Genomic DNA, 13,018 nt, shown 5'->3' with positions numbered 1-13,018 from the left:
TTTGAGGATTCAATTGAAATTTAACCTATACTAACGAGCCTTATTTTTGTACATTATTTCATTTTATGCAAATCGTCAGAATACACAATGGGTGTGTCAGAAGACAATTCATTATTTTTCGGTATACTGGCCTAGTAAACAAGACATGACCATTATTCCACTCATGTAAAAACTAGGCAGTTTATTCACTTGTTGCATAAACAACTTGGGTCTAATTTTTTCATATACTTCCCTCCACCGCAGAAACATCCACGGAAATCCTCAAATCTGCGCCATCCTGTATAGGATATGCTGTGTTGCACTACACGCGCAAAAATCCCACCAAAAAGGTAATCTCTTGCCTCTATCCTCAATTTCTGGTCCATGTGCCGCCTATCCCCGGTCACCCCTAGCGCCCAGCGACCGTCATCAGCGCCCCAAATCTAAAGGGCCATCTGCTCCGCAGCGCTTTGCGAGGGGGTGGGGCGGCGGCGGGGGGTGGTCCGCGCGGCGCTAGCGATATCCTAATCTCGAATCGGCAATGCAGTGGAAGACGACGTTCCGGCGGGGCACCGATGGCTTATGCATGCCGGTCCGGGTCCGGGGGTGGCGGGGAGGGGGCCAGTCGCGGGCTATTGAACTCGCGGCGCCCCTGAAACGTGCTTGGGGTTGCGGGGGGTGAGTCGGCCCTCGGCCGCCTCGGCATCGAGGACCCATTAGCAAGAATTAGCCGGTCCGGCGCGGCTTGGAACGAAGGACGCTCGAACGGCCTTTGTTGTTTGCTGGACGGAGGCTGTATGTACCTAGAGGAGGGATAAATAATACATGCGGAAGTCGGGTTTGCTGGGAAACTGGGGCGAATTTTGGCAAAAATTGCGAGGGGGTGGCTGTAGCTTGAGGGGGTTCGCCTGAAAAAGGGTTGGGAGGACGCGAGGTGTTGCGCGTAGATTTAGGTAAACTGAAATTCGCTTTTGTTGATCGAATCGAGAGGAGTAATTAAGGGATGCTGCAAATTCGCGTAACACAAAAACAAACGAATTAGGCACCTGCGGCTCGTTTTACAACATTTTGGCAGGTGACAGATTTTCATGTGAGCGCGAGCACAGAGGTACCTACTGAAAAGTTCGGATTTTTATTACAACGATTAATAAATAACTAGTTAGGAAAGCGATAGCACTTGTTGTAGAACAAGAGGTTTCGATTTAAAACTTATCTCACATTTGAAACTTCGTAAACAAGAAATGATAGTATTTAAAATTCAAAACAAACAGTCAAAACATTTTTCATGTTAAAGGACGGACGCACCATCTATATCTCGCTTGTCGAACTTAGTTACGTTCCTTCGTGTAGAATTCTGCCAGACTGTTTCAAAACAAGTTGCTCCTTTAAAAATTTTTCCCCGCAGAGATTGCGGAAAAGAGCACCCCTCGTCCCGGAAGTACAACATATTGGGCTTTTTCGAAAAATTATAAAATTTGATTTTGCGAATTTAATTTTTTTTATGAGAACTCCTATAAGTTAAAATAAGATATGTATGTTATGTTAAAGTAAATGTAAAGAGGCGTGCTACGCGTATGTTTCAAATGAATTTTATTTCAGAAAATTCTGTATTGACATCAACATTTGTACGACGACATCAATTTGAATAGGTGGAATGTAATACTAATGACAACAGTACAGTATTCCCAAATTTTCGTGAAAATTCTAATTTATTCAATAAAATATATTGACTACTCCTATTTTATTATTTTTTTTGTGTCACCTGTATAAGCAGTTCTAAAAAATATGAACGCAATGATAAATCACAAGTATGGACTCACCCTGTTTTGCACACTTTAGATATGATTTATTCGCCAAAATTTTGAGATGACGTCATCAATTTTTTGGGGGATAAACAAGTATATTCTTATTAAAAATTTACCATGGTTACGACAACTTAAAAAAAAATGTGCAAAATGGTTGTTATAGAATTTTGATTTTTTCCGAAAATGTCGATGTCTCAGGTAAATAATCAACACGGATTGATATACCACAAGAGTGCAGGAGTATCTTATTTTATGAAACTACAAACAAATTTACCATTGTAAATTTTTAAGATGACGTCATTGGTGGTTAGCGTTTTACCATCTACATGATAGTCCTAATATACATACAAAATTTGACAACCATTGGTGCAGCAGTTTTGGAGATTACCTGTCTAAACAAAAACTGACACAGACGGCGGACAGACAAACGTTTCGTATTATAAGGGTCATGACACATCGAGAAAATGTGAGTACCAAGCCACCCGATGGACTCGATTACAATACATCCTGGCTTACGCTCGGGAAGTAGAAATTAATAAAAAATTGAAATATTTCGTAAACATTCATTAAATTATCCTCGAACAGGTAGTAACTGCGAAAAATCAATTTTGCCGAAAGTTGATTGCGGGAACATAGAAAAATATACTCCTTAACTTTTCTATTCAAACTTATAAATGGTATCATTGATTGTCCTTACCTACTGGAAAAAATCCTTTTCACGTTTCATCGCATTGTGGTCGGTATCTGCAGATATTTTACAACCCCTCTTCAAAAATTAACATATTTAAATATTCGCCTATGCTGCAAATGTTTCAAAATTATCAGGAAGTCCAACATCTATTTGATATATTTAACTGCTCTTTGGGCAGCATAAAGTCGGCAATTTTAACCAAGTAAAAGCATTTAGGTACAGTTCTGCATTAGGCGAATGCTTGTGGAACTTAATAATAATAATATTTCAGCAATGGTAGGGACAAGTAACAATTTCCATGAATCAATAATGACACTATCCATTTTGGATAATTTATTCCTGCAGAAACTTAAATTGAAGAGAGTGAAACTTCTTTAGACTTTTCCATCCTAGAATTTCTACTTTATTTGAAAACCTGTTTCCTTCTTGCTAGGTATTTTTCATTTTTCTTCTTTTCTATTGCTCATTGTTCCTTCTGGTTTCTTACCACCAGTTCTGAATTCACCACTCTTTTATTCTATGCTCTTAATCAGCTCTTCCCCAGCCGTACTTCTTTTTTTTTATTGTTTCTTCTGCGTATTGGCCGTCTCATATAAGTAATATACAGGCTGTTCTAGTTATAATTCCGTGGCGTTATACGGATGAAAGTATTGAAAATTTGTAAAAGCTATTACCTTTAGCTTAAAAGGGAAAACTTAATTTAGTAGATACATTACAAATATGACGCATATATGACGTATGTGTCGCGACACAAACATATTTTTTTTAAATTGCAAGGAATATTTTTTAACGGATTTTGAAAGACCATTACATTGCGATTATAGTGATAGGGTGATGAAAAAATGCTTGATATTTTAAATATTACAATCATTCTATTGGCAACTATCTATGAGAGGATAGTTATGAACCGCAGTAAAATGCACCCCACGCTTTTTACTCTGAATTGAATTATTCTGTTAATAACTTAAATTTTATTATAATTTTAATTTGAGGTGATTTATTATGATTGATTGTTTGATCTTCTACTACTGTAATATTAAACTCTGTCATTAAAAATTATTTTCTAGTTTTTAGTTCGATTAGCAATAAAAGCGTGTTTTTTTAGTTTTTTAAACTATTATTTATTTAAATGACAGAAAAATAATGTCCGAATTGCTTTCTCCACCACTTTATGTTCGAACTGTCGTAAAATAGTGGTAGCTCTTACTTTTAATTTTTTAAGAGTCCTGACGTTTGCCGCTTACCGTCGTTTCCAAAAAATGTCGGGCAAATGACATGAAAGTGGTATTCCTATTGCTTTTCATTGATCTATGAGAACCTAATTTGTTCATCTTGTCCGAAATTTTTTGGAAACGACTGTATAGTTTTTGCCAAAATTAAAAAACTACCACTTGTTGATTTCAGTTGCTAACAAAAAAAATTCCAATGGTAATTTTCGTATTAAACTTCAACGAACGTCAAAATTGTCCTCACGAAATACGCAAGCAAAAGTAGATTAAGTCAATTATACTCGTTTTAACGTTTGTAGAATTTGAGTTTAATATATCTCAAAAACACGTTTTAAAACTTCAAAACCCTTCCAGAATCTGCAATTGAGTATAAATTAGTTATAACCAAGCTTCGGCATCGCGAAAGTGATGCTCATTGCCGTCCGATCGCCAGCGCTATTGTAGTCGTGGTCTACAACTTCTGGAATTCTTAATAACACTTACTACTTTTTCTAGGTTTTCCTCAGTTATACGAGTTCTCCTAGATGTTAAAATTGCTTTAAAAATTAAAAATGACTGTTCAACATCACAATTTTCGTGATGTTCTTGATCAGATGTGATCTTGAAGGGAATCAAACGCCACTGAGGTTGAGACTGAACAGTCGGCCAGCCAAATTTATCGCCTGACATCGCGCTGTCATATATAATATTTGTTTGATCGATTCTCCGTCACTTCGGCTTTGCGTAACTCTGGTTATAAACCTATCTTTGTTTCCCTCCCCCATGTCAAACTTCAGATATAATACTCCGGTGTTGTCAGTTGTGTTTTCAAGGTAGAATGCAATGTTGGTGTTTTTTTAATTTTGGCAAATACTATATGTATTGTTAATACATTTTCAAAATATAATATCTCCGTTATTAACAAACTTATTGTTTTGTTACCTTGTCCAGTTTTTTTTTTTATAAAATAGTATAATATTTTTCTTCTAGCGGTATTTTTGTTAATTCAGAGTTAAAAAAATATTCAGAGAAGTCAGGAATGTCCTGTTCTTGCTTTCTCTCTTTGTTCTTTTGGATCTTTAACCAAATTTGCCTGTATTTTTAACTTCTCTTTAATCATATCATTTTAGTCTAACTAAAACAACTGAAAAAGCTTTCTCTATATTTTAATTATTTTTATTTTAAACCGTTAGGTAGATTCAGTTTCCCAACTGTTACAAGCAACACTTACGAGACTGTTATTTTTGACACAATAAAACTTGAAATCAAAGTATTTTGACGATTTTTTTTTTGCTAAATAGAAACTCAGCAACAACAATTATTCAACCGCTGGGTTTAACCGATTATTAATACATATGTAAATTGTTCGTACTCTTTTTCGTATCAACTTGCTGATTTTGGAGGAATCAGTTTTTCTGTTGCTTTTGAAAAATGTCAGCTGAACACAGGAGAATTGTCCATCGCCTTTATTTTTAATATCGGACAACTATTAATGTTTGTCCTTTTTTTGTCAGGTTGGCAACATACAGATGTTCAAAAAATTGCGCACCAACTCTACGACAGGTTGTTCAGGACCGTTTATGGAACAGAGAAAAAATGAATTAAAAAATTCTTTTGTCCAAATGTAGAAGACAAAAAAACCCTTAAAAATTTAATTTTTTATTTCGAAAATTCACCACATTTTAATTCACTATTTTGTGTTGGGTAGCTGAAACCGATCGGACCATCAATATGCAAAATACTTTTGTAAAATTCGGTTGTTAATTGTTCTAGTTTTCCACATTCATTTGGGTTTGGAAAAGTGAAATTTTTCCTAACTAGAGCGGAAAAATAAAACAAAACAATTCTCAAACTCCGTGTACGCCTTTTTATAATTTTTCTTTGATTTCTCGGGCAATAGTGAATTGCGTGCCAGTGTGGCTGACTCTTCAACATCAAAAGATACTGATGAAACATCATCTGCCAACATTTTTACCTCAAGAAACACCCAAAACACTTCAAACGTTGAAAAATTGCAAAATGTTGCGTTGTTTGTTTGTATTTTCCATGACAACAAATTTATTGCATTAAAAGGGACTTGATACTTTATTATTCAATTAAATTTATAATGAAGAGTTTTTTTACCTAATTTTACAAAATTTTGTGTGCAATTTGATAGGAAAAGTGTCTTTCCACATTCACGACATGTTTTTGATCTCGACTTCGTCTCGATCAAAAATCTCATGTCTAGAATGTGGAAAAATGTCACTTTTCCTATCTTATTGCACAAATAGCTATTGGAGGTATCTTATCTTTTTCCACTGTTTTCTTCATTATATGATGTAACAAGAAAAAAATCGATACTTTGTTTTTGTAAGCGAACGTAAAATTGACGTAAGAAATTTTTTAATTATTTTTCTAAACTTAGACTTGTAAACTTGATAATGTACTGTTGAGTTGGTGAGCCATTTTTTGAACACCTTGTATTTAAAATTTTAATGATGGCACACCTGTGGTATAAAATTGAAAATTTCGACGCCGATTCAGTAGTTGATATCTTCTCATTGGTTTTTAGGCCTGCTCATATCAAAATTGATAACTGTGAACTGACATGCTCACATTGATGCTAATAATTCGATTTAAAATTAAAAAAATTAGATTAGTTCAGAATGGAAATATGGTGGATGCGCCGGGATAATTTTTAAATATTGCGTTAATATTATTTGACTGAAGATATAAACAGTATATAATGCAAATATCAACAAATCTACAAATATCTATCAAAACGTTACGTTTATTAAACTTAACGGAGGTATAAACCAATCTCTCGGAAGAAGAACAATCAGTACATTGTGTAAATCGTTTCTTATTATAAATTGATAACAGCGCATACATCTTTCATTTGTAAAGTTATTGCATCACAAAGATAGTTAAGATAATATGTCCTTCTACATTGTGTCTCTTTCGCCATTATATTTTTCAATGAATTTCTTACGAAGCGAAAATTGCTAAGCATCTATCCACGTAAATTACTAAGTACACATTCTTTTTCCAGCCGAACCGTTTCTACTCACCTCACACCATCTTCATCCGCAGAGCTGGCCAGTCACACGAAATAGCCTGTGCGCTCTGCTCCCTGCTGATTGGGCTTGGCTACGACGCATACGTGGTTTTCGGTTATGCCGTAAGAGATGTCACCTTGCGAATAATGAGCCGCGTCGATTCTCCATACCCACCGGACGAGGAAAAGGACCAAGTACGTGACGAAGGTGAAGACAATAAGAAATACACCGTTAGACCCCCCAGAGATCTGCGAAGTAAATTTTTATTGATGATGGAGCAGAAGGAGATCGATAAGATCAAAGCCGAAGAGGAAAGGCAAGCCGAGCTGGAGAAACAAAGGGAGGAGGTGGGATTACTCCAATTATTTGTTCCACTGCGATGATTATATTTTTTCTTGGAAAAATACCGATTTAGGAGGAGGAGAAGCCGCCGTTTGACGAGCTGGAAGGGATGCGGTTCCATTTTTGGGTAATGATACGGACGGAAGGGAGGGCGATTGATGAAGTTACTTTCGTGGAACCTAGTACGGGGATGCCGCATCCTGTGAGCAGTCCGATGTACAGCGGGATTGAAAGTGTGTGGAACCACTTGAATTACTGGGTGAGTAGTACAAAATTTTTGTATATTTTTTTCGATTTTTATTCACATGCCATACAGAATGCGAATGAAAATTGGCAGATTAATTAAGTAATTAATTACAACTCCCAAGTTATTCTGGAAATGGCGATAAATTTGGCAGGGTTTTTTGCTTATATATTTGCTTAGAACATAATAAAAATTTTACAGTTGTTATATTATAACCAGACTTCGGCATTACGGAAGTGATGATCATTGCCGTCCGATCGCCAGCGCTATTGCAGTCGTGGCGTACAACTTCGGGAATTCTTAATAACAATTACTATTTTTTTTCGGTTTTCCTCAGTTATACGAGTTCCCCTGGATGTTAAAATGCCTTAAAAATTAAAATGACTGTTCAACATCACAATTTTTGTGATGATCTTGATTAGATAAACTCTGATATGCATCAAACGCCACTGAGGTTGAGACGTGGTTGAGACTGCACAGTCGGCCAGCCAAATTTATCGCCGGACATCGCACCGTCGCTTTTAATGTTTGTCTGATTGATTGCTCATCACTTCGGCTGTGCCTAACTCTGATTATAACAATTATGTTTCCTTAAATAAAACAGTGAAGTATTTACAGAGTGTGTAGCAAATCTAAATTAAAATTTGAAAACTTATCAGCCGTGTAAAATCTGTTATGAATAGTTTAATAGTTTCTAAAAACACCTTTGTAAGCAGTTTCACAAAAGCTTTCATTGAGAAACTATTTTCAGTTTCGCAATGAACGTATTTTGAACACAACTTAGAAAACATATTTAAAATTCTCGTTTTAATATTTTAATCTTCCTTTGTAATTGTGTAAAAAAAAACATAATTCCGACTACATCAATATAGAGTAAAAGACTCTATCATTGACGTTATAAAAACCATTCTAGTTGGGGCAAATATTGATTATCAGTGACAGAAAAAACTGTGTCCGCGACCTGGTAATTACAACTATGAAAGGACTAGGATGCGGACACCGCGGAATAATCCATAGGCGTGCCCGTTTTAGGCTGCAAAAGTCAAGGCCGGGAGTTTACGTTGACGATTAGTGTTCTGAAGATTTGCCTTAAAGCGTACTACTACTAACCTTGAAATAGATTTACAAGCATGGGAAAACCAAAAATCGTCTACAAACCATTGCATCACTAAATAAGCGATGAAAGATATAAAAGGTGTGAATACCAAAGTGAGTCAACCAATAAATGCACTGTTTGTGTCGTCTGAACTGTATCCACAAACTGTGTATAAATGTAAAGGATGTAGAAACAAGATGGTATTGGAAAAAATTCTCTTAATTATTTTGAACTACTCAGATATTAAAAATTACCTGAGCAATTGCAATTTACAATTATTTTCAAATATATATGGTGTTCCATGTAAAAATTATTACTTCAAAGTTTATATTTTCAAATGTAAATGAGTTAAATTCTTTCAGATACAGTAAACTTCCTTTCGGTGTCAAATTTATTCAGGTTTATCATGATAATATTTTTGGATTTATTATTGTTTTTCTTCCTTTCCTATTCCTGAGTGTAAATTAGGTTAAAATTGTTTCTAAGAGGGCCCCCGGGTGAACGGTTAATTTTATGTTTTCCCCACGTTCCATCCCTAGAGTTTGTATAGCATGTTGGAGATTTTATTAGACAGATATTCTCCAAAATTAGTGGACTGATTTTTGTGAAATTTAATGTCATATGCACTTTAAGAATATTGTTTAAAAGGCTAACCAAGATTTGTCTAACCATCCTCATCAAAAATCTGATATCGTCATTTCAAAATTTTGCATAGTAAATGCTATGCACATTTTATAAAATAAAATTACATTAAAGAAAATTAAAATTGTATAACAACATTTTACAATTTAACTTAGAAATTGCAAAACCCGATGCCCTGCAATCCTGCAAACGTTTTAAGGTTGTCGTAAGCTGGTAAATCGTTAATCAGAACTTATCTGTTTATTCTTCGCACACAGTATACATCTAAGCGTTTTTTATTGCAGCTTTAAATACTGACACTCAAGAGGCACTAAAACAGTGGCTTAGGATTCTTGGTTTGGTTTTAAATATTTTAATATTAAGTGTTACAGTATTTCCGGGGTAAGAACATGACTATAAGTCTATAATTGCTTGGAGGTAAAATTCTTGTCTAGTTTCTGAAAATTAAAGACGTTAAACAAATTTTATTGTTCTAGTTGTCTCACTAGCCTTGTACACATAATTGTGGTTCCAATCTCTTGCTATAACATCAGTGGGCAATGAAGTAACTAACTTATGTTGAACAGATAGTTGTGAAGATCACACTGTCTAAATCAAACTCAAAAGTAGGCTTATAGTAGACACAATAAACAAATAGAACCCACAACACTAAATTGTTAGCAATGTCGAAAAACACCTATGCTTTAGTGTGTTCATCTCTGACGACGCGATATAGTGTCGCTAGAGTTGTCTGGTGTAGTAAAATTATTTAGCATTTAAAGAATGGAGTTCCATTATTGTTGATTTCTGTTGTGATCCATTATAGAAATGTGGGGGGAGGGGGGAGGAAGGTCATAAATATACTCAAAATATGTCAGAATTTAGTTTAAGGTGTACAGCTTTTACTCAGGACTCAGGACAAAGCGTAAATTTAAAATCACTCTAGTCACTATATAGCAAACTGTGAAAGAACTAGAGCACTACTCTTTCGGTGAAACAGTAGTAATATTTAATCAATGAAAAACACAATTAGCTTCCAGTGAGTTTTGAACAAGCCTTGTTAGGTTTTTCTATTCTTAGATAAATATGCAAGACTGCAAAGAAGGTCTAGGATCGATCGACTACAATTTACACGACGTTACGAAATGGGAACACCTTTTGATTGGTGAACCTCTTCATTGGCGGCAAACTGTCGAAAACTTGCAAATGGACGACGATGAAATCGCTTTGGCCAAATTAATGGAAGAAAAACATCTGGATATGCCTATGCCTTGGAGCACCAAAATTTACATAACTCACAGCGGTAATTAAAAAAATTGATAAAGCCTAAGATTGTTAAGTTTGGTTTCAGTTCTTAAGCAGAAGTACCCTGAAGGTGTGATGACCACGTGGTACAAAAGAACCCTGGTGGAGGAATATGCACCGTATGTACAGTACGATGGCATGGTAGTCAAAATAACAAGATTTAAAGATTTTGATTGTACTATACCCACACGGGTTGAGGATTTATACGAAAATAGGCAAGACAAGCTGCGAAAGATTGTTTTTGATTATAATACTCAGTACATTACTGAGTACTTTGGACCTGGGAGAGAGGACGCCGTTATAGGTAAAAGTTGTGAAACAAACTATCAATCTTCACCGTCTACACCGTTTCTACTTTCCAAGCTAAGAACGTATTGTAAGAGCATCCATCCGGAGAATGTTTTCAACACATTTCATGATCCCTAGAGTATAAAAAAATAGGTCTCCTGTTTCCGTCTGTGTGGCTGTCATATGTATTGATATTTAGTAGACATATTTTTGTCAAGTTTTATACGTATTTTAGAAATATCCTGTAGATGATAAAAGGCTAATTAAAATTTGTCTGATTATCCCCACCAACAATGTGATGACGTCACGCGTATTTCGTCACCTGTACCTTAACAATCCACAGAATCGCAAAATGAAATTTTATAATTTTTTGAAGAACCTCTATGTATTGTACTCCATGGATAAGAAAAGTTTTGTCCACATAAACCTAGACCTTTTTTTTAACTATTTTGATTCCTGAGAGTACTACTACTACAACTATTTAATCCGTTTCAGAGCACAGATACCATTCCAAAGAACCTGAAACGAATCCAAGAATAATTATATTCAATTCGAACGCCCGCCATGATGGTTTGGAAAGAATCGAAGTCGAACGCGAACACATGTTAGAAAATTACGTCGACCGTGAAGACCTGTAGGTATAAAACACTCAAAATAACTTGACAAAAACCAAGAGTTACAGATTCTATTTCCGAGAAGTCAATTACGCCCGCAAAGGTTACCCACCTCCAGGATTCACTGAAAGCCACAGAAAACTAATAATAGTACGAATATTCAAACAACCCTCGCACAATCTTATTTTGTTATTTTTCAGAAAGTGGTGGAAAAATTCCACAGGAATAAAGCCATCCCGGCTCGCGATGACGTGGCGACTCGAGAGTTTGCAATCGTTGAGAGACAAATCCACCTCCAGTACCATTTTGGCGAAGGAAAAGTGACAGCATCCACCAGGAATTTTATAAAACCGGCGATAGCCGAAATGGGGGACGATGTTTTATTTTCACCTGATGTGACGTCGGGGTACGAGGCGGAAATAGGGGCCAGACCTCGCAGACAACTGGAGTTGTTTCTTCTTTTTCAAAAGATGTTGCAGGAAGAAGAAGTATCCATATCGCGTATTCGAGAAATTGAAGACCAAGTATTTTCTGCACAATTAGTGGTGAAGGAAAATTTATGGTTGGTTGTAGATTACTGAATTTGTGGCACTCAGGGATCACGAAACCGCTTTTCCTAAGTTGGACGTTTCGTTGTTCAATATTGAACAAAATGAAGATTACCGATTAGGAATGTTGGAGAAGGTGAGTACTTACTGATCAGTTAATTCAGATTTAAAAAAAATTCCATAGGAAAGAGAGCAACAAGAACACAAAGAAAAAGAAATTGAAGATGCCGGGGTTGAATATTTGGCGCCATATCTAAGCAAACTGGGGAATCCAGAGAGCCTCAGTCCACGGAGTGCTGCTAAAATTCGGGAAGAATGTCTGAACGACTTCAAACAAATGTTACTAAACAGAGCTGTAGACATACAAAAACAGTTTGAATATGTAAGATCGTGAAAGTGTTAAATTAATTTCTCATATATTTTTTTCAAGTGGACACAGTTTTTAAAGGACAAACAGCAATGGTACAGTATCAACCAGGATACGATTCAAGAAGACGACGAGATAAAATATTTTCAAGATGTTAACGAACTGACATTTCTTTTGCAGTGCTATGAAATTCGTTTAGGGCGTCATCGAGATCTCTCTTCATTGAGGTTAGTATTTGGGATCACTGGTTGCCAAGCTTTTTTTAGAAAAGACTACAGCTAAAAAATACTATTGAAACAACAACTCTTTGTTTGTTACCGGCGCTATCTTCTATCACTAAGTATGTTTTCACCATATTTGCAACAGTGGTAGATGGCAGTGGAAATTTCTGGAACTTTCAATTTGGTTTTAATTGGCAGCGATGCGTAACTTCATACTTGTATTGTTAACTACTGAGTGCAGTATCTAATATTTTGATTTTATTATTTTGTAATAAGTATGGACATATTTTTTAAAAGATTATTAAAACCACGTACATCTGACAGCGCCAAAGTTAAAAAGAAACAAAATGGATTGTTCAAAGATGGATATCTTGAACATTGTTGTACCTAGCTGAAGCTGTTAAGGATTTCATCTATATTGTGTCAAAACAAATGTAAGAAATGGTATCCTTGTATGTGTATCAAATACAGAGCTCAGATTACCCAGATCTGCAAAGCTAGTTTTGCAACAACCACCACATACATCGCATTTGTTTGATATGCTTTTGTTTACATTCCGAAAAATGAAAATAATGACGTTCTTTTGTTTTCAAAATCATTGCCCGATTCTCCTTATCTTTAAAGTACCTCCTGGGCGTTGCGACGTAC

The 13,018-nt window shown here is 35.7% G+C and overlaps 1 protein-coding gene across 1 annotated transcript in view; it reads left to right on the top strand.

The window, feature by feature from the left end:
- The window catches only part of LOC135134580 (dynein regulatory complex subunit 7), a 199,085-nt gene that overhangs the window by 185,868 nt on the left and 199 nt on the right, over positions 1–13,018 (top strand). The window contains exons 3-12 of the mRNA XM_064063279.1: positions 6,718–7,071; positions 7,140–7,325; positions 10,108–10,330; positions 10,379–10,636; positions 11,116–11,254; positions 11,303–11,384; positions 11,435–11,758; positions 11,808–11,918; positions 11,967–12,164; positions 12,213–12,376. Coding sequence (XP_063919349.1) covers positions 6,718–7,071; positions 7,140–7,325; positions 10,108–10,330; positions 10,379–10,636; positions 11,116–11,254; positions 11,303–11,384; positions 11,435–11,758; positions 11,808–11,918; positions 11,967–12,164; positions 12,213–12,376 — 2,039 coding nt within the window. The remainder of the gene's footprint in view (positions 1–6,717; positions 7,072–7,139; positions 7,326–10,107; positions 10,331–10,378; positions 10,637–11,115; positions 11,255–11,302; positions 11,385–11,434; positions 11,759–11,807; positions 11,919–11,966; positions 12,165–12,212; positions 12,377–13,018) is intronic.

The sequence above is a fragment of the Zophobas morio genome, unplaced genomic scaffold (genome assembly GCF_036711695.1).
Source record: "Zophobas morio isolate AGI-343-1 ecotype UQ-CSIRO unplaced genomic scaffold, CSIRO_AGI_Zmor_V1 ptg000023l, whole genome shotgun sequence".
NCBI lineage: Eukaryota > Metazoa > Arthropoda > Insecta > Coleoptera > Tenebrionidae > Zophobas > Zophobas morio.
This window is presented reverse-complemented; position numbering and strand designations above follow the sequence as displayed.